This window comes from Antechinus flavipes, chromosome 1 (assembly GCF_016432865.1).
Source record: "Antechinus flavipes isolate AdamAnt ecotype Samford, QLD, Australia chromosome 1, AdamAnt_v2, whole genome shotgun sequence".
Taxonomy (NCBI): Eukaryota; Metazoa; Chordata; class Mammalia; order Dasyuromorphia; family Dasyuridae; genus Antechinus; species Antechinus flavipes.
Window position 1 is genome coordinate 341,639,011 of NC_067398.1, and position 23,319 is coordinate 341,662,329.

At 34.5% G+C, this 23,319-nt stretch overlaps 1 protein-coding gene across 3 annotated transcripts in view; it reads right to left on the minus strand.

Moving 5' to 3' along the window:
- Nucleotides 1-23,319, minus strand: part of IFT140 (intraflagellar transport 140) — a 192,759-nt gene that overhangs the window by 91,736 nt on the left and 77,704 nt on the right. For all 3 annotated transcript variants that reach the window (XM_051969403.1, XM_051969401.1, XM_051969402.1), the window contains 2 exons: nt 20,471-20,601; nt 10,524-10,692 (listed from right to left, as the gene is read on the minus strand). In XM_051969403.1, the coding sequence (XP_051825363.1) occupies nt 10,524-10,692; nt 20,471-20,601 (300 nt within the window). The remainder of the gene's footprint in view (nt 1-10,523; nt 10,693-20,470; nt 20,602-23,319) is intronic.

Consider the following 23,319-nt stretch of genomic DNA (forward strand, 5'->3'; position numbering starts at 1 on the left):
AGACACTTAGAAATATTGAAAAGGCTGCAAAATTTTCCAAATTAAGTATAGTTTGATGTTATACTATTCAATTCTGGGAAGAGAACAACTCGTCATGGTACTTACCTATTTAAGGCATATGCACAGATGGCCACCTATCTAACAGCATGCCTTAATTTAGGAAATATGTATTCATCTGATTTGTTTTTCTGTGTAGCTGACTCGGTCAAAGTGTTTTTTAAATGGCTGTGGCTCTCACTGAGGAGATACTGCATCGTTAAAGATTTTGATGCAGCCAACACAACATCAGTTGCCAAGGAGTGTGTACAACTCTCGAACACAGCCTCTTCTCTTCTCTGATCCTGCCACCACTCTAGCACAAGCCTTTCTTGCTTTGTGCCCGGACTCTTACACAAGGCTGCTGGTAGGTCTGCCTGCCACAAGATCCTCCCCTCCTCCAGGCCACCATCAGCTGTGAAAAGTCATCTTCCTTAAGCACAAGTCTGACCATGTCATCCCCAGTGGGTCCCCATCACTTCTCTTGGATAAAACACAAACTCCTGTGTGGTCTCGAAAGCCCTATATAACTAGGCTTCCCCCTTCCACTCTTCTTACCCCCACACACATTATTTTTGATCCCATGACCCTGATTTCCTGACTCTTCTTCCCATAAGACATTCCATGGCCTGACTCTGGGCACTATCACTGGTAGTTCCTCATCCCTGAAATGCTCTTCTTTCTCTCTGTCTCATGGTTTCCTTCAAGTCCCAGCTGAAATCTCACCTTCTATAGAAAGCCTTTTCCAAAACCTGCCAATTCTAGTGCCTTTTCTCTGTTGATTATTTCATACATGCATATACACATACATTTATCTACACATACATGCATACATATGTATATATGTAAATGTGTTATAGTTATATTCATATTCCTGGAACTATATTATTTGTCCATAGTTTGTACATATTGCTTCTTTCCTTAAACTGTGAACTCCTTGAAGGTATAGGCAATCTTTCACCTTTCCTTGTATATCCAGCACTTAGTACTGATACATGGTAGGCACTTAAGAGAATATCTATTGACAGATTGACTCTATGTGAAAACCAAAGATGTAGAATTTTGGAAGAAAATTAGTTGCTTGTTGCCTTCTCTTTTTTATCAAGGTTATCCCTGATGTATATGTATATATTCTTTTTTTTATCAAAATATTATGAAGATCTGATAGTAGACATAACGGTCACTTACTGACATCTTAGTCACTTTTTAAAAAATAACAAAAGTACCACCTTTGATGTTTTGCATTTTTTTTTAACTTTCCACTATTGGAGACATCTTGAAAGTCTATCTCTGAATATTTTAAAGTTATGTATATTTTGTGTGGTTTTGTGTGATGTATAACATATATTAAATTGCTTGCTGTCGTAGGGGAAAGAGAGCAGAGAATTTGGACCTCAAAATTTTTAAAATGAACATTAAAAATTATCTTATAAATTGGAAAAAAAAGCTATTTTAAAAATAAAATTATATGCTTTTAGCGTGGATTTTTTTTTCCAGCATGTCAGGTCTACTCTTTTCAAATTCTTCAAGAACTATTACCGGGGTGAAGTCAAAATGGTAAAGTTACAGGAAGAAGTACAGTTGAGCTTTATAACACAACTCCTCAGAACAGATTTAGAAAATACCTTTGAGTTTTCATAGGCAGATCTTAGCAATTCAAGATTATAATAAGGAGAAAAAAATAAGAATAAGAATCCTCAAGACAGAAATCCAGAAGAAGAAAATTACTTCAAAACTTCTCCACAGAAAAACTGTTAAAAGAAAAACACAACTTGTAAACAATAAGAATTCCTGGAAGAGATGTAGCAAGAGATTAAAATATTTTTACAAATAAAAGTGCTTTTAAAAATTGGAAAACAGGGGGAGATAGATGGTGCAGTGGACAGAATGCTGGCCCTGAAGTCAGAAGAACCTGTGTTCAAATTCAGCCTCAGACACTTAATACTTCCTAACTGTGTGACCCTGGGCAAGTCATTCAACCCCAACTGTCGTAGCAAAACAAAACAAAAAGAAAAAAACCCCAAACTGGAAAACAAATGAAAACTATGAAAGAAAGAACACAAAACCTTAGTTAAGCCACAAATTCCTTGAAAATTGGAATGGCCCAAAGAGAAGAAAATGACTCTGTAGTATTAAAACAAAATCAGAAGACTAAAAAATAGGGGGAAAAAAAGCATGTCCGAGCAAAAACGATCCAAAAAAGAGATTAAAGAAAGATCATTTAAGAATCACTGAACTACATCAGTTGAAGAATGGCTGAATAATTTATAGTATACGTATGTTATGGAATATTATTGTTCCATAAGAAAGAATCAGCAGGATGATTTCAGAAAGGCCTAGGGAGACCTACATGAACAGAAGCTAAGTGAAGTGAATAGAACCAAGAGAACATTGTAAACAGCAATAACAAGGTTATATAATGATCAATTCTGATGGATCTTTTTTCACCACTGAAGTGATTCAGGCCAGTTCTAATAGTCTTGTGATGGAGAGAACCATCTGCACCCAGAAAGAGGACTGTGGGAAATGAGTGTGGATCACACATAGCATTTTCACTATGTTGTTGTTTGCTTTTAGTTTTTTTCCCATTTTTTTCCTTTTTGATCTGATTTTTCTTATGCAACATGATAACTATAGAAATATGTATAGAAGAATTGTACATGTTTAACAAATATTGTATTGCTTGCTGTCTAGGGAAGGGAGTGGGGAGGAAGGTAGGGAGAAAAATTTGGAATACAAGTTTTGCAAGGGTGAATGTTGAAAATTATCTACTTATATGTTCTGAATAAATTGTGGTATATGAATGTTATGGAATATTATTGTTCTATAAGAAATGACCAGCAGGAGGATTTCAGAAAGGCCTGGAGAGACTTACATGAACTGATGCTGAGGGAAATGAGCAGGACCAGGAGATCATTATATACTTCAATAACAATATTATATGGTGATCAATTCTGATGGACGTGTCTCTCTTCAACAATGAGATGAACCAAATCAGTTCCATTTGTTCGATAATGTTCCCACCCAGGGAAAGAACTCTGGGAAATGAGTATGAACCACTACATAGCATTTCCAATCCCTGTTTTTGTCTGCTGGCATTTTTTATTTCCTTCTCAGGTTAATTTTACATTATTTCAAAGTCCAATTCTTCTTGTGCAGCAAAATAACTGTATGTATATATATATACACACATATATTGTATTTAACATATACTTTAACATATTTAACATATATTGGTCTACTTGCCATCTGGGGAAGGGGGTGGAGGGAAGGAGGGGAAAAGTTGGAACAGAAGGTTTTGCAAGGGTCAATGCTGAAAAATTACCCATGCATATATCTTGTAAATAAAAAGCTATAATTTAAAAAAAAAGAAAAAGCTATTTTATTTAAAAAAAAAGAATCACTGTACTATCTGAAATCCATGACCAAATAAAAAGTCTAGATATCATATTTCAAGAACGCTTTAGGGAAAACTGTTCAGATCCCTTAGAATCAGAAAGTAAAGTAGAATTAGAATCCATTGCTGTCTTCCTGAAGGAAATCCCAAAATAAAAACTTCTAGGGACGGCATAATCAAAATCTAGAAATTCAAGGTTAAAGTAAAAATATTGCAAAAGCAGTAAAGAAAGGCAGAAAGAAAAGAAACTGAATAGCTATAGTCAGGACTGCACCAGATTTAGTAGCTCCTACTACAAAGGAATGGAGATTAAGAATATGATATTACAGAAGGCTAAGGATATATTTACAACCAAAAATAATTTACCCAGCAAAACTAAGTATAATTCCATAGAAGGGGAATGTTCAATTAAACACAATTCCCCATTATTTCTGATGAAAAGACCAGAGCTGAGTAGAAACTCTTAAGTATAAACATAGGAGTCAAGAGATACATAAAAAAGATAAATATTAATGGACAATTGTAAAGTATTAAATAAGGATAAACTGTTTACATTATAATATGGGGAGATGATACATGTGCCCCCTCAGAACATATCAAAGGTCACAGAGAGAATCAAAATAGACAGAGAAGGTGGGGGAGTGATTCTGTTATGTTTTGAGGATCTTAAAAGAAGACTGGAAAAGGAAAAGAAGAGGAATAAAAGGAGGCATAAAAGAAAAGATGGATGAGGAATACTGTCTCCCAGAAATGAGATCCACAAATATGTCTATATAAACATGGAAGAAGAAATGAGTGAATAGCTGAGACTTGAACCTCACTCTCTCATCTGAATTGGTCCAAAGGAGGAAAAAACACACTCACACGAACAACTGGGTATAGGAATGCATTTCACTCAACAGAGGTATCAACATGACACTCATGATGGTAAGGAAAGAAAGAAGATAGGAGAATAAACTAAGGCACTACTCCCAAACAAAACAAATTCTTAAGTAAGAATGTGCAAAAATATTATAGCAGCATTTTTATGGGGGTAAAGCACTGAAATTTGAGCAAGTTCCCATGAATTAAGAAATGGTAGAATAAGTTATGATCAATAAATGTAATAGAATACTATTATACTATTAAGAAATGATGATGGGAACGATTTTAGAGAAACCTAGAAAGATATTTATGAACTGATACAAAATGAAGTGAGCAGAACTAGAGAACAATTTGTAAAATGTACAACAATAATGTAAAAATAAAACTCTGAAAGAATTAAAATTACTCTGATCATTACACTGACCAATAATGATTTCAGAGGACTCATAATGAATGAAACACATGAGCCACTTCCTGATAGAGAAGTGACTCAGAATACAGAATAAGACTTTTTTTGGACATGGACAATGCTGGAATTTTTTTTTTTCTTGACTATATACAGGAGTTTTGTTTTTCTTTCTTTCTCAACTGAGGGTGAGAGGTAGAATACTGTTGATTAAAAAAATTAACTTAAAAAATAAAATGAGAGGGTTAGTTAATTGTCCACAAAAGACCCTTCTAATTATATAAAAAAATAAAAAGTTCTACAAAATTTATAGCTCTTAATATTTAGAATAATTTTGGGGTCAACTAACAATCCTGATGAGAAATTGTGAGGAAAAGAAAATTGGAAAAGGACATTATTTTTGGGAAAAAAATGGGATTTGAATTATCAGTCATATTACTAAAATATATTTTAAAAAAAACTTTAGCCGCTTCCTGCCACACAGGAAAACAATGTCAGTATGATGTCTGAACAAAAATAAAAAGAGAAATAAGACCTTTTAATTATTACTATTGATAACTATTTCCCCCATTCACTCTATTTTCTATCTCCTTTCACTTCATCCTTCCTCAAAAATGTTTTTCTACTGGCCACCCCTCTCCTCCAATGTGCCCTCTCTTTTATTACCCCTCCCTCCTTCCCATATTCCATTTCCCTCCTATTTTCTTCCCTATTGATTTTTTTTTTTTCCTGAGGCAATTTTGGGGTTAAGTGACTTGCCCAGAGTCACACAGCTAGTAAGTGTTAGGTGTCTCAGATCACACTTGAACTCAGGTCCTCCTGACTTCAGGGCTGGTTCTCTAACCACTATGCCACCTAGCTGTTCCTTCCCCATTGATTTCTATACCCATAGAGTATATATGTTATTTCCTCTTTTAACCAGTTCTGATGAAAGAAAGGTCCATTCACTCATCTTCTCCTCTTTACCTACACTTTTTCTAAATGCTCTAAATTACTACTGCTTTAGAGAAATGCAAATGAAGACAACTCTGAGATACCATTTCCCACCTGTAAGATTAATTAAGAGGACAGGAAAAGATAATGATAAATGTTGGAGGGATGCAGGAAAACTAGAACATTAATGCATTGTTAGTGTTGTGAAAGGATCCAACCATTTTGGACAACAGTTTGGAACTATGCTCAAATGGCTATCAAACTGAGCATACCCTCTGATCCAGCAGTCTCACTACTGGATCTATATCACAAAGAGATCATAAAAGAGAGAACAGAATCCACATATGCAAAAATGTTTATAGCAGCCATTTTTGTAGTGGCAAGGAACTGGAAACTGTGGCTCTTATGATATATGGATGTGATGGAACATTATTGTTTTATAAGAATTGAGGAGCTGGCTGATTTCAGAAAAGCCTGGGAAGATTTTCATGAACTGATGCTGAGTGAAGTGAGTAGAATCAAGAGAACATTGTATACAGCAACAAGATTATGTGATCAATAGTAATGAACTTATTAGCTCTTTTCAACAATGAGGTGATTCAAGCCAATTTCAATAGATTTGTGATAGAGTCATCTGCATCCAGAGAGAGAAATATGGAAACAATGTGGATCAAAGCATAGAATTTTCACTATTTATTGTTGCTGGGGTTTTTTTCTCATTTTTCCCTTTTACCTTTAGATCTGCTTTTTCTTGTGCAGCATGATGAATATGGAAATATGTCTAGAAGAACTGCACATATTTAACCTATATTGGATTGCTTGCTCTTTATGGAAGAGAGGGAGGGAAAAAATTTGGAACAAAAGATTTTGCAAAGGTGAATATTGAAAACTATCTTTGCATGTATATGGAAAAATAAAAAGCTATAAAGAAAAGCTTTTTCTTGCCTCTTTTTATGGTAAATAGTTTATATTATTCCATTTCTTCCTTTCCCTTTTTCCTATTATATTCCTCTCTCACCCTTTAATTTCATTTTTAGATATTATCACATATTCCACATTTTTTCAACTCTTTGGTTTTGCTTTATTGTCTCTTGATTTCTTATAAAAGTCATTAGCTTCCATTTGCTCAACTCTAATTTTTAAGGAATTATTTTCTTTAATGAGCTTTTGTACTTCTTTTCCCATTTGGCCAATTTAGCCTTTTAAGGCATTCTTCTCATTAGCTTTTTATAATGGGCTGAGGCTTGAGTTGATGCACTGAGGTCCCAAGCACATGAGGCTAAATAGTAATTGGACCATACTCTATTAATATATAAGCTTGGAGAAAGAATGGCCCCTGCCCACTCTTTCTGCAAGTCCTGATGTGTTGTATAGGAAATGACGATTTTGGTGAGTGGAGGCAGGGGAGTAGAAAAGGAAGGGGAAGGAGAGACTTTTTGCATTGCCATTGCTCCGGTCGCGCTGTAGCTCTAAGATCTAATGTGGGAAAGCAACAGAGTTGACGAAGCATTCTGGTTAGACAGTGGAGTAGATTGATAAATTTCAAGCTCTCCAGCTTTCCCCCACAAATAGAACAAATTTGCCCTTCAGGATGAACATAGGTTGGTAAAAAATCAGGAAGACTGGATGTGGCTAGAATCTCAGCAGAACCACAGAAACTTTTACTTTCTGGATTGTTTGTGAAGTTGGGGTTTGAGTCTGGGAAGACTGAGGGAATCTTGGCTGATTAGGAATGCCAGGCTCAGCTGTGCTGTAGGATGTGGCCCTGGGTGAGAAGGAAGCAGCACCTGATGAGTACAGAGGCAGTGGGACAGGGATGCTGCTGGCTGTGGGCACTTGCTGGAGGGGGGAGTTTTTGGTTTGGGGTTCCTAGTCAGAATGGAGAGCTGAAGTGAAGCTAGAGGCACCATTCCCCCCACCCCACAATTAGAGGTGGTTACACTAAATATCTCTCATTAAAAAAAATGAACTGATAATGAAAGAACCCCACCAAAGAAACCTACTATGGGAAAAGGGAAGACTAGAGTTCATTTTCAGAGGAGAACATTGAAATAAAAGCTTCTACCCCAAAGAAAAACATGAAATGGTTCCATGCAAAAAGAAAATTTATAAAAGAATCTAAAAAAGAATTTAAGTCAAATGAGAGCCATTGAAGAAAAACTAAAAATAAAGACCACCTAAGAAACACAAGAAAATTATTTTAAAAAAATAAGTTAGTGAACAAGAAGATACAGAATCTCAAAAATGAAAATAATTTTTTGAAAACTAGAATCAGGCAAGAGGAAGCCAGTACAGCTGTGAGAGACCAAGAAATAACAAAACAGAATATAAAGAATGAAAAAATAAAAATAGAATGTGAAACATAAGAAAAATGACATATCTAGAGAACATATGAAGAGGAGAAAATATAAGCATAAGTGGACTGCCTGAAACTTGTGACCAAAAAAAGAACCTTGACACAACAATGCAAGAAATAATCCAAGAAAAGTTTTCTGGCTGATAGAACATGAGAGGAAAGTAGAAATAGAAAAAGAAAAAATCCACTAATACAATAAAAGTCCACCAGTCTGTAATCATATCTATTGACATTCAAATGAAGCAGGCCTGCAGTCAAAAATATCACATCCAGCAAAATTCTTTATAATAATGATTGAGAAAAAATGGACATTCAATGAATTCTCAAGATTCTCAGGACTTTCTATAAATCAAATCTAAAGTTAACAGAAAATGTAATTTAAAGGAATCAATATCAAAGATCAATTTTAAGGAACTCAACATAGACAAGGAATTTCAAGGAACTCAACATAGACAAATTTTTTCTAACATGGGAATTACCAATAGCTCAAAAGAAAGACTGGAAGAGTTAAGATAAAAATAGCAATTATATTTTACAAATAAGGTACACAGGAAGAATGGACATAGAGGCACTGGAGGGGGGAGAAAGACTTGTAGTTCTGAAAACCTACTTATATCAGGGATGGGTTCAATAGGCAACACTACCCTCCAAAATCTATAAAGAAATAAAGGGGGAGGGATGAGTAAATAGGGAAGCAAGGGATGAGGGAAGAAGACAAGGGAGGAATCCTTGGGTGGGGAAAGGTTAAGTAATAGCAAGGCAAGTTAAGGAATAGAATTAAAGAAGAGTCTTCAGGGATAGGAAAGATGTGTGTATGTGTATCTACATATTTATATATAAATATATATTTTCTTAACTATAGCCTGCTTGGCAGTGGTGAGGGAGATTAAAGGGGGGGGAAAAGAACAAAGTAAAAAAGATGACCAGGAGAGAACAAAAGAACAATTCACAAAATAGTAAAGAAAAGATGAAGACTCATGAATATAATTTCTTCTACTAATGTATATACTTTCTTGATCTGGTAATTTGTTGTTATAAATTTAAATCCTCCCTGATGTTTTTGCTAGGTACATGTCAATATTCTCTTTTGTTTTGTTTTAGTTTGTTTTGTATTCGTTAAAATTTAAAAAAAAAAAAAAAAAAAGCGACAGTTCTGCTTTGCCAATGCTGGGACCAGGCTTGTACAGCAAACTCCCACTATGTTGCTATGACCTTCCAAATCCTCTTTGGTGTCTCTGGGCTTAGAGGTCTGGAAGCCACCAGTACTGCTAATGCAGAGGTCCCTAGGCCTGTTTCTGCTTTACTGATGTGGGGTTGGGCCTACACTGCCACAGCCTGCACCAGAACTGCAGGCCAGATTCCTATCCTAGTGTCAAAGACCTTCTTAATGACCTTCTAACTTGTCTCCAGTTAGAAAATGTTTTACTCCATCTTTTGGGGTGTTCTGATGCTCTACAATTGGTTTAGAGTCATTATTTATAGAAATTTGGAGAGGTTTGGGAGAAGTTGGGTGAGTTACTGCCTTTACTCCACCTTAGACCAATGTAATGCCCAGCTGTTTTCCTATACAGTGTTGTAATAATTTTATGAAGCGTATTACTGGTATTGCTCTTTTTATTCTGCCTCAATTGAATTTTTAATATTAATTATAATAATAATAATAATAAAATTAATAATTTAATTTTAAATTAATTTTTATTTTTATCCTGAATTTTAAAAAGCACCAAATAGAATGGAACTTAATATCTACAACTTTCTCTTAAAAAAAAAAAAAGTAAGAGCAATCTGTAGCTTTTTGAGTTATCCAGCTTGTCTGGTCACTTTTTCATTCTCGTTTTTAAAAAAAATGCCCCTGTGACCTTTTCTTAAAAAAAAAAAAAAAAAAAAACTGATACTTTCTCACTATCCCTCTTTTCCAAATTGTAAAGAAAAGCAAAAAACAAAAACAAAGTCCTTGTAAAAAAAATTTATGTTGACTATTCATTCTCCTATTGGCTCTGTCCAAAAATGTGTGCTTTACTTAAGATCTGGAGTGGAGCATCTTTTTTGTCAAGTGTGTCAATTTGTTCAAATCTTTCAAGAATTCTTTTGACTGCTCCCTGTGGTTTTTTTCTAAAGGCACAGAAAGTACAGGAACATTTCTTTACATTCATGTGCCATATAATTTTTTCAGGCATTTCCCTGAATTTTCCCTGAAATCTTTACTTTCTTTCTCATGGTGAATTCAGAATGCCACAAATAAAATAATCTTTATCACTCTAATTGTTAACATTTTCCAGGGGGCAGCTAGATGGCACAGGAGATAGAGCACTGGCCCTGGAGTCAGGAGGATCTGAGTTCAAATCTAACTTCAAACATTTAACACTTCCTAGCTGTGTGACTATGGTTATGTCATTTAACCTCAATTGCCTTTCATACACACATACAAAAACCTAATTTCCAAACTACCTACTTTCATATTCACAAATCACATTATCAAATCTGACTAGTTCCTTGGAAGATTAAATCAGTAAGACACAGGAGAAGAGTACCGTGTTATTAGAATTCTCTGCGGGCTGCTGTTTCTTTTCAGCAGGTTGTTGATGGGGAGTAATAACTTCCTGGACTGCTTCACATACAAAAAGTCGTGGCTCACTCTGATCCCAGAAATGGCTGATTGGAACATGATCAAGTAGACTCAGATCCCCCAAAATAGGATTTCTAGTTGGAAAAAAGGAAGAAATATCTGTAATCCTAAAAATACATTCACTTCATGAATTTCAAATAGCAAAACAACACAGTTTCATGTTTTATAAAGATTACTGAACTTCAACAAGGTCTAAACTAGAAAGGAGAACAACACAGTCTCATATTTATATAGATTAACAACTTAGATACTCTGACTATGTGTTAAAATGATCTTCATTTTATTACTTTTAGCCAAAAGTAAGAAAATTATATAAATTTGATGCTTGTTAAATTAAGAATAAAACATTTAAGAGAACATATGCTTATCTGGAACAATGTAATAATAGTGGGCATTGATAAAGCGCCTTGAAGTTTACTACTTTATATATATATTATTGTAATTTATTATGTGGACAGTAATTAATTATACAGTTTAAGTTTAGGTTATAGTCATCATTGCAATGCATTTATTTCTATGCCCTTTTAGATATTTATGAGAACATTAGACTAACGAGCTACTCATTTATTGGATAATAGCTGAACAAATAATAATACATGAATATAAGGATTATATAAGAAATGACAAATGGATTGGTTTGAGAGAAATCTGGGAAGATTTGTATGAACTGATACTGAGTGAAATGTGCAGAGCCAGAGCAACTTATATATCAACAACAATATAAAAATGTAACTTTTAAAAATTTAAGAATTTAGACCAATGTAATGCCCAGCCGTGATTCTAGAGTACTGACAATGAGACATGCCTATTAACAGAGGAGTGATTCAAGTTGCAGAGTGAGATACACCTTTTTTGGATATTGACAATATAAAAATGTTTTTCTTGATTACTTTTTCTTTTTTTGGTCAGGGGTTAGGGCAGATAGAGATAAGAAGGAGAAGGAGTAAGGATAGGTCTGTCAAAAAAAAAAAAAAAAGAAAAGAAAAGAAAGAAGGAAGATTAAAGCATTTTTTAAAAAATGCACAATAGAAACAAAGGAGGCCAGAAGGAATCATAGACAAGAAAGGAGGTTTTGGAAGATACATACTGAACCTATGTACTTTTAAATAAAATTTGGCTCCCATCTACATCCAAAGAGGACTGAAATGGTGTAACAATATAATAAGAGTAAACATTTAGAATGTTATGGAATATTATTGTTCTATAAGAAACAGACAGCAGGATGATTTCAGAGAAGCCTAGAGAGACTTACATGAACTGATGTTAAGTGAGTAAAACCAGGAGTTCATTTTACAGAGCAACAAAATTACACAATGATCAATTCTGATGGACGTGGCTCTTTTCAACAAGAGAGCCATCTGCACCCAGAGAGAGAACTGTGAGAACAGAGTGTGGATCACAACATAACATTCTAACTCTTTTTGTTGTTCACTTGCATTTTGTTTTCTTATTCATTTTCTTTCCTTTTTGATATGATCTTTCTTATACAGCAAGATAATTATATAAATATGTTTACATATATTGGATTTGGCATGTATCTTAACATGCATAACATATATTAGATTACTTACTATCTAGGGGGAGGGGATGGAAGGAGGGGAAAATTTGGAACACAAGACTATGCAATCAATGGTGAAAAGTTATCAGTATGTGTGTTTTGAAAATAAAAAGCTTTTGCCTCATTTCCAAAATATATAGAGAATTGACTCAAATTTATAAGAAATCAAGCCATTCTCCAACTGATAAATGGTCAAAGGATATGAACAGACCATTTTCAGATGATGAAATTGAAACTATTACCACTCATATGAAAGAGTGTTCCAAATCACTATTGATCAGAGAAATGCAAATTAAGACAACTCTGAGATACCACTACACACCTGTCAGATTGGCTAAGATGACAGGAAAAAATAATGATGAATGTTGGAGGGGATGCGGGAAAACTGGGACACTGATGCATTGTTGGTGGAGTTGTGAACGAATCCAGCCATTCTGGAGAGCAATCTGAAATTATGCCCAAAAAGTTATCAAACTGTGCATACTCTTTGATCCAGCAGTGCTACTATTGGGCTTATACCCCAAAGAGATACTAAAGAAAGGAAAGGGACCTGTATGTGCCAAAATGTTTGTGGCAGCCCTGTTTGTAGTGGCTAGAAACTGGAAAATGAATGGATGCCCATCAATTGGAGAATGGCTGGGTAAATTGTGGTATATGAATGTTATGGAATATTATTGTTCTGTAAGAAATGACCAGCAGGATGAATACAGAGAGGACTGGCGAGACTTACATGAACTAAAGCTAAGTGAAATGAACAGAACCAGGAGATCATTATACACTTCAACAACGATACTGTATGAAGATGTATTTTGATGGAAGTGGATTTCTTTGACAAAGAGACCTAACTCTGTTTCAATTGATAAGTGATGGACAGAAGCAGCTACACCCAAAGAAAGAACACTGGGAAATGAATGTAAACTATTTGCATTTTTGTTTTTCTTCCCGGGTTATTTTTGCCTTTTGAATCCAATTCTCCCTGTGCAACAAGAGAACTGTTTGGTTCTGCAAAATATATTGTATCTAGGATATAGTGCAACATATTTAACATATATAGGACTGCTTGCCATCTAGGGGAGGGGGTAGAGGGAGGGAGGAGTAAAATCGGAACAGAAGCAAGTGCAAGGGATAATGTTGTAAAAAAAAAATTACCCCGGCATGGGTTCTGTCAACAAAAAGTTATTATCAAATAAAATATTAAAAAAAGAAAATAAAAAGCTTTAATAAAAAAAGTGGGCATTTATGTAGCATTCTCACACTCCCTAACACATTATATACAATATCACATTTCACTTTAAATGTTTTTTAAGGGAAAATGTTAATGGTATTATCTCAGTTTTACAGATGAGGAAAATTTTTTACAAGGTTAGTTAAGTTAAATAATATAAGTAGTAGTATTTGAAATGAGGTAGAATCTCCTGATATCTCTAAGTCCAATGTTTTCTCAATTACTGACTCTATAGATAAATCTTGCCAAATTGAGGTTGAGGATCAGGGAATTATCCTTTCCCTGGATCAACTGGTACACACACTACAGGGAACTCTGCTGGGCAATATTCAACACTACAGATCAAGACTCTCAATTGAATCAAGTATAATAAAACATAGTCCACCTTGACTTCCACCATAATCACTCACACCCACAAAATGATTTTGGTTTTTAGTTAGGGAACCGTCTGAAAAGAACATTGTGATAAGCTTAGCCCCAAAAGAAGAAATATGAAAAAATACCTCTTTCCTCCCATTCTGCTGTGGATAATGGTGGGAGAAGCAGGGAGAAAAAGGAAGGGCCATTGGCATAGAACACTGCACATATTACCAGATTTTTTTTTAATGTATTGCTAGATTTTAATTATTTTCTCCCTTTTCTTCTCCCTCCCCCCATCATTAAAAATTTTTATTATAAAAGATGGCTTCTTAGGAAAGGGAAGGGAAAATGCCACATATGAAAGAATTTCTATGAGGATATATGAGGAAATTTAGGGGAGGTAAAGAGATATCAAAAAGCATTTATGTAGAAAGGGAAAAAAAACAATATTATGAGAAAATAGAGAAGAAAATGACAAGATGACAAAAATCAGTGATTACAAAAAGAATAAAACATTTATATTTGAATTTTAAAAATTAATATTTTTGAAATACAGTAATTTTATGTAATCATTTTTGCTGTATGTATACATGTTTTTTTACTTTTAAAGAAAATTTAACTTAAATGAGATATTTAGCCCCTCAGATACAAGGGGAAAATACTGAATTAGGAAGAAGTAAACAAAGGTTTGATAACCTTTGATAACCTGCTTCTCTGTTAACTAGCCATTAGATTTCAGATAAGCCATTTAGCCCCTCTGGGCCTTGGTGTTTTTACTGAAATTCCTAGGGAAATTCTAGCAAATATTGTAAAAAGGAGAGTTTGTGGCAATGCTTAAGGATTAGTATAGTTTCAACAACATCGGTTATACTGTATTCCTCTATTTTTTTGACTATTATTAGAAAAATACAACAGGAGAATGAATACTAGTGAAATAGCATGACTATTTCAGCAAGGGATTTAGCAAAAGTTACTTATAGTATCCTTGCTAAGAACAAAATTGAAAAGTAGGTTTAGTATGGTTAGGTGATATGGACCTTGTTAAAAGACCTAAAGCAAAGAAGTTTATTAATGGGTCAGTGTTGGAAATCTCCAATATTGGAGGATCCCAGGAATCTGCATTTACTTCTGTACCAGTAGTATTTTTACTAAAAACTTAAATTAAAGCATAGTGGAAGAGTTATCAAAACTGTAGGAGACATGAAACATAAATGGAGAGATAAGATGCTGGAAACAAGATGCAGAAAGATCTCAACATTCTACAGAGCTATGGGATTAGAAATGTAATCAAATGTAACTTAATAGAGATTAACATATAGTCCTACAGTAGGATTTAAAAAATCAAGTATATATATCAAGGATATGAGGGAACGCAGGGTTGAAGAAGATCTGGGGATTTGGGTTACCTAAAAACTCAATGAGCCAAAAAGGTTACCAGAAAGATAATTATAATATTATTGTATAAGAATAATAATAGTACATAGAAATCTACTATGTGCCAGACACCATTCTAAGTTCTTTACAAATATTTGATACAGTGACCCTGGAAGGTGGTGTTATTATTTAAATTTTTTTATTGTTTTATTTTTTCTGGTTATACATGTATACAAACTTTTTTAATACACAATTCTTTATGAATCACATTGGGAGAGAAAAATCAGAAAAGGGAAAAACTATGGGAGAGAAAAAAAAAAAGAAATCATAAAAACAACATAGCATGTGTTGATTTATATTCAATCTCCAAAGTTCTCTTTCTGGATGCAGATGGCATTTTCTGTTCAAAGTCTATTGAGATTGCTTTGGATCACCGAACAACTGAGTTAAAGCAAGCCTTTCATAGTTGATCATCACATATCCTTGCTGTTAATTGTGTACAATGTATTCCTGATTCTGCTTGTTTGACTCAGTAATAGTTCATGTAAATCTTTCCAGGCTTTTCTATAATCAGCTTGTTCATCCATAATAATAATCCATTACCTTCACATACCACAATTTATTTAGCCATTCCTCATCTGATGGGCATCTATTCGTTTTCAAATTCTTTGCTACCAGAAAAAGAGCTACTACAAAGATTTCTGCACATGTGATTTCCTTCTTTATGATTTCCTTGGGATACAGATCCAGTAGAAGTACTGCTGGATCAAAGGGCATGCAGAGTTTTATAGCCCTTTGGGCATAGTTCCAAATTACTCTCCAGCATCACAACTCCACCAACAATGCATTAGTATCCCAGTTTTCTCACATCTCCTTCAACATTTAGCATTATCTCTTCCTATTATCTTAGCCAATCTGAGAAGTATGAGGTAGTACATTAGAGTTATTTTAATTTGAATTTCTCTAATAGTGATTTAGAGCATTTTTTCATATGACTATAAATGGTTTAAATTAATTATCTGAAAATTGTCTGTTCATATTCTTTGACCATTTATCAATTGGGAAATGACTTGTATTCTTATAAATTTGATACTTCCTGGCTATGATCCTGGGTAAGACACTTAATCCCAATTGCCTCAGCAAAAATAAAATAAAATAAAATTTAATCAATTCTCTTTATATTTTAGATAAAGGCCCTTATTTAATTTTCTCCAGGGATCTATCACATCTAATTTTTAAGGATTCTATTAACTTTCCTAGTTTCTTTGTTTATTTTGTGGCTAGATTTGTCTAATTCTGAGAGGGGAAGGTTGAGGTCCCCTACTAATATAGTTTTGCTGTTTATTTCTTCCTGTAACTAACTATCTTCTCTAAAAATGTGGATACTCTACCACTTGGTGCATATACATTTAGTATTGTTTGACTTCATTGCTTATGGTACCCTTTAATAAGATGTAGTTTCCTTCCTTATCTCTTTTAATTAGACCTACTTTTACTTTTGTTTTATCTGAGATCAGAACGGCTACTTCCTGTTTTTTGTTGTTGTTGTTGTCGTTGCTTCAGTTAAAGCATAATAAATTCTGCTCCAGCCTTTTACCCTTACTTTGTATGTATCTTTCTGTTTCAAATATGTTTCTTATAAACAACATATTGTATGATTCTGTTTTTTAATCTATTCTGCTATTTGCTTCCATTTTATGGGAGCATTCATCCCATTCACATTCACAGTTATGATTACCAGCTCTGTATTTCCCTCCATCCTATGTTATATTCTGTATATACTTTTGTTCTTTTTCCAACCTATTCCTCCTTAGTAGTGTTTTGTTTTCAACCCACTCAATCCTCTATCTGCCCTATCATCTATCACCCTTTCCCCCTTTTCTTACCTTTTTTCCTAGTGGTTCTCTCTTCCTACCTATCCTGCCCCTCTCTTTTCATTCCTTTTTCTTCTACTTCTTTATAGGGCAAGAAAAATTTCTATACCCAACTGAATGATTAAGTTATTCCTCTATGAGCAAAACTGATGAGATCAAGCTTTACACAATGCTTATCTTGTTTCCTTCTTTCCCTCTATTGTAATAGGTCTTTTGTACTTTTTCATGGGATCCAATTTTTCCCATTACATATCCTCTTTCCTCTTCTCCCAGTATTGTTCTTTGTCCATCTCTTAATGTCTTTTTTCTTTGATATCATCATATCAGAGTCCATTCATAACCACACTATCCAGTCCATGTGATACCTTCTAACTGCCCCAATAACCTATACAGTTCTGAAGAGGAACAGATATAATTCCCATCTAGGGATAAGAACAGTTTAATCTTTAAAAATAATATGTATTTTTCCCTATGGTTCTCTTGAGTCCTGTGTTTGAAAATCAAATTTTCTGGTTAGCTTTAGTTTTTTCAATAGAAATGACTGAAAATCTTTTAAGTCATTGAAGATCTATCTCCTTCCTGAAAGATGATGCTCAGTCTTGCTAGGTAGTTGATTCTTGGTTGTAATTCCAGGTCCTTTGTCTTTTATAATGTAGTATTCTCAGCCCTCTTCTCCTTTACCGTAGAAGCTACAAGATCCTGGGTGAAACCTCAGTGTGATTCCGTGATACTTGAATTTTTTTTCCTGGCAATTTGTAGTATTTTTTCCTTGAGATTGCAGTTCTGGAGTTTTGTAATAATGTTCCTTGAAGTTTTCCTTGTGCAGTCTTTTTCCAGAGGTGATAAATGGATTCTTTCAATGACTATTTCTCCCTCTGGTTCTAATAATCAGGGCAGTTTTCTCTGATGATCTCTTGAAGAATGCTGTCTAGGTTCTTATTTTGGTTGTTGTCTTCAAGTAGACCCAATAATTTTATTTTTTTTAATCTTTTAATAATTATAACTTTTTTATTGACAGAACCTATGCCAGGGTAATTTTTTATAGCATTATCCCTTGCACTCACTTCTGTTCCAATTTTTCCCCTTCCTCCCTCCATCCCCTCCCCTAGATGGCAAGCAGTCCTATATATGTTAAATATGTCACAGTATATCCTAGATACAATATATGTGTTCAGAACCAAACAGTTCTCTTATTGCACAGGAAGAACTGGATTCAGAAAGTAAAAATAACCTGGGAAGAAAAACAAAAATGCAAACAGTTTACATCCATTTCCCACTGTTTCTTCTCTGGGTGTAGCTGCTTCTGTCCATCATTGATCAATTGGAACTGAATAAGATCTTCTCTTTGTCGAAGAAATGCACTTCCATCAGAATACATCCTCATACAGTTGAAGTGTATAATGATCTCCTGGTTCTGCTCATTTCACTTAACATCAGTTCATATAAGCTTCTCCAAGCCTCTCTGTATTCATCCTGCTGGTCATTTCTTACAGAACAATAATATTCTATAACATTCATATATCATAATTTACCCAACCATTCTCCAATTGATGGGCATCCATTCAATTTCCAGCTTCTAGCCACTACAAACAGGGCTGTCACAAACATTTTGGTACATACAGGTCCCTTTCCCTTCTTTAGTATCTCTTTGGGGTATAAGCTCAGTAGTAGCACTGCTGGGTCAAAGGGTATGCACAGTTTGATAACTTTTTGTAGACCCAATAATTTTAAAATTGTCTCTCCTTGATCTATTTTTCAGGTCGGCTATTTTTCCAATGAAGTATTTTACATTTTCTTCCATTTTTTTCCTTCTTTCTAGTTTGACTAATTCTTGATGTCTCATAGAGTCAATTAGCTTCCATTTGCCCTATTCTAGTTTTTAATATATGATTTTCCTCAGTTAGTGCTTGTATCTCATTTTCTATTTGATTAATTTTACTTTAAGGTGTTTTTTTCAGTAGTTTTTTTTTTTTTTCATTTGGGCAATTTTTTAAGAAATTGCCTTCCTTTTTGCAAGCTGTTGAATCTCCCTTGCATATCTGATTTCTTTTCTCATTTTTTCTCCTACCTCTCTTCATTGCTTTTTAAAATCTTTTATGAACACATCCAAGAAGACCAATTCCTATCACCCTTTGAGATCTCCTCCATGGATATCCTATACTCATCTGAGTTCATGTTTTGGTCTTTTCTGTCACTATAGCAGCTTTCTATGGTTAAGGTTCTTTTCTGTTTCTTGCTCACTTTCTTTCCTTTTCTTTTTGTGCTTCCTCTTTTGTGACTTTTAAGATTGAGTTTTGCTCTTGGAATATAGGGAGTGCTTTCCCAAACTTCCTGTGCAGCTTGGAGGCTTAGCTTTGAGCACAGAGGCCCTTGCGTAAAGTGTTTAGCTCGCAGAGGACAGCTTTACCTTCTTTTTACGGGAAACAACCTGTTTTCCCAAAATTTGACTTCTGAGCTGGGACTGGAGGCTGCCCCACTGATCTACTCTGCTACTGAGTTAGGGCCAAGGATCTCTCACTGGCTTTCCCAGAGCTGGACTGACTAATCTTTCTTGAAGATTTTCCAGTCTATCTTGAGCTGGAGAATGGTTTCATTCCATCCAACTCTGTTCAGAGTCTTGGTTTTATGTGGTTTTCAAGAGAAATTGGGAGACCTCGAGCAGCTTCCTAACTTTGCTCCACCATCAGGAGATACTATTATAATCCTTATTTCACAGGTGAGGAAACTCAGGCAAACAAGGGTTAAGTGCCTCTGTCAGGTCCCAGCTCTACCCATGGTGTCCCCTAGCTTCATCATCTGCAATCCCAGACTGCCTTACAAGAGGCATGCAAGTAACAGTCCTGCTGATCTCTCCTTTGACCACATCTGGAATATCACGGGCTTTGAGAACCCCAATCTTGCACTAACAATGCTCTGTTTGACTCTTAACTATGATAGGTCTTAGATGTATACCCACAAACTCTTCCCAATAGCAGTTTCAGGCTTCCTTCCCTAGAGAGATGGTATGGCCTAACAAAGAGGGCTGTCTGCAATATGTAGAAAAGGGGTTGAGTCTACCTCTGACACTCAGTATCAGTTTTTTGGTAAGCAAATCATTTAGCCTCTCTAAACTTGGTTTCTTAATCTATAGTATCTGACTTAACATGATTTTTGTGAAGTTCAAATTATACACACATACACATAACATTCTACATATATTAAAATTATAAATATGGATGTATACATATATACATTCACAGGGCTTTGCAAATTGTAAAGCATCATATAAATGTCAACTATTATTACTTTTATTATTATTCCTTCTGGTGAGAAACTAGCAGACATATAACTAAAGTCTGTCTCTATAAGGAAGCACAAAGAAAAGTTCTTAAACAATATGCACTGTCTAAAAATTGGAAGATGATAGACCATAATATTCTAATAATTAAACAATTCAATATGCCCAAACCAAGATTTCTTACTTTTTATTCTCTTCTCCCATAAAGGAAAATGTTTCTTTTCCATCAGTTTGTCCAGTCTTGAAGTCGAAGACAGTTATTGTGTCCATTTCAACATCATAGAAGCACATTTTGGAATCAAGACTATTATCAGGCTATTGTGGGAGGGAAAAAAAAAAAACAAGACAGCTCATGTATGCTGATTTTATTACCTAAATGTATTTGTTCTATAAAAGTCTTTGTGCTATAGATTAAAAGGAAATTAATCTTAAGTAGAAGCAGCACATTTTACAGTGTTTTGGTTCACTGACTACTCAGGACTTTGAGGGAATACATTCAGTACATCTGGTGCCTTTCACTTTTTAAGCCTCAAATTACTCTTTACAGTCAAATTATTTTTCCATACTGATCATGGTTTACAATGAATAACAGAATCTGAAAACTTCTGAATATCAAACAAATTCATTGAACTATTATCACAACTTATTTGGGATATTCTCCCAGTAGAAATGACTTTTATCAAAGGAATATAGAAAAAAATGTTTTTTTTTTTTGATTCTGGACTGCCAGAGCAATTTTTCTTCTAGGGATTAAGAATTGTGACAATTAGGAATTCTTTATTTCTAGTTGAATATTCATGCACCCTCTCTCTCACACTCTTTCACCTACGTCCCCACTCTATGGCATCCATCCACTTCCTACAAGTCTTCTATGCTATGTCCCTGTCACTATGTCCATTACTTCTCACAGTTCTTTTTTACTCATCATATTATTACATACTTGTTCTTTGTATATGTGTGTGAATGTAGATGTACATGTGCCTTTGTGAAACTAAAAACCTTAAAAAAAAAAAAAAGCCAGGTTGATTTAGGCAACATCTTTCCTCCCTGTTTCAACATTTCTTTCTTCTATTCCCAAATGGCATCTAAATAACTAGATTTTGTGCATAAAATATAAATCTCACATATAGCTGTGAAAAACTACTACAATCAAAACACAATCAATCAGATGAAGTCCTTGGCTTATGCCCTCACAAGAAAAGCAATACTAAGTGAAAACCAGAGGCAGACATTTAAAAACTCTTATTTTTTGCCATTTAAAGACACTGCCCTAGACCTAATCCAAGGAACTACTGTGGAGGGGCAGCTTGGGTTCTAGAAGGCTAAGCCAACAAAAGCTATACTTTCACAGGTTCTTCCTTGCTAGAAAGGCTTTGCACAAGAGCCCATCTGCAAACTGTTTTCCAAGAACCAAAGTAGTTAAGTATGGAGAGATCCACCACCCTTAGGATACCCTTTAGTGATGAATTATTTATACATGACAACATATTAAAGGAAGAACACAAAATGGCCTTTAAATCCATGTGGCAATCTTCCACTTCAGACAGAAGCTGAGCACTAAGAATCATATAATTTGGCTCTTAGTTATTTTTGTGTCATGGACCTTTGGGCCTCTTCTCAGAATAATATTCTTAAATGCATAAAATAAAATATGCAGGATTACCAAGAAATTAATTATACTAAAATAGCTTTCAAAGTATTGGGAAAAATCCTCAGTTCACAAGACCCCAGGTTAAGAAATGCTATCAAAAGCATTTAGCAATTGGTTAAGTATGGTATGCTTATAAAACGAAAGATGAATTGATATTGATATAATACTGGAAGAATTGAATTGTAAGAATCTAGGCATTCTACTTAAAAGCAAACCAGAAGACAAAAGGAAGCTGTAGCCAAATGGATGAATGGTTTACAGGTTCTCCTAGGAAAAGCAAGTAAAGGAGTTGGTGGAATTGGCTTTACTGTGTATCCTGAGGCAATAGGAATTATCATTTCTTGGGGTATTTGGTCAGTTTATATTGCAATGTTCATAATAAATATATGCAAAAATATTACCATAAAAGTAATTGTAGCTTATCCTCCAACATCTGCTGCAGAAGAAGTAGAAAAATTCTATTAAAAAGTTAATAAAGGCCTCTAAATTAAATCAATATATACTGATGTCCAGAGACTTTAACAAAATGGGGGGCACATGGGAGAATGATTTTAAAAATGTTGCAAAATAAGGTTCAATAGTTAAAAAAAAAAAAGTTAAGGCCAAAGATTTGAAGATTACATAAAAGCCTCAGGCCTACACAGCTTGAAAACTTTATATAAACAATAAAGAGGCTTCAAACATGGCAAAAAATAACAAAACTGAAATGAAAAAAACTGGAATGAGAAAAGACAATGTCAATGTGGGAGTTGTGTCTATTAATTATTTGTTGAATTGCCTGCTCAACAGAGCAAAGAGCAAAATGAAGGCCAAACTATATGGGGGGGGGGAAGAAATTATGACTTCTAGTAAAAAAAAAATTCCAACTTAATATAGTTCAAACAAGTTTATTGTTACCATTTGTTTTTAGAACATAGACACTTCTGATATACATACCTTCCCTGAAACAAAGAAAAATAGTTAAAACTCCAAAATTTTGCATCTGACCATGGAACAACATTCTGTATCTACAGTAACCAACCCTAAAAGTATACTTAGAGGGAGGTATGATTTGTAATTTCCTCAAACAACTACTTAATAAGCATGCACTGAGACACACAGCATGGTATAGTAAAGAGAGAAATGGTCTCAGTCAGAAGAACTGTATTCAAATACATCACTGGATATTAATCTAACCTATTTCACTGTGGGATTTCAATTTAAGGAGGAAGCAGTGTGGTATAGTGGGATTTTCTTGAGTTATGAAGCCCAAACTTATTCCCTTCTTTTATCACTATCATACTCTTCTCCTATGGTCATAACCTCCTTTTGGATCTGTGATTTTTTAACTCTCAGTTGCCTTTTCTAGTGTAGTAGGATCAGAAATGTGCTGGTAAATGTTT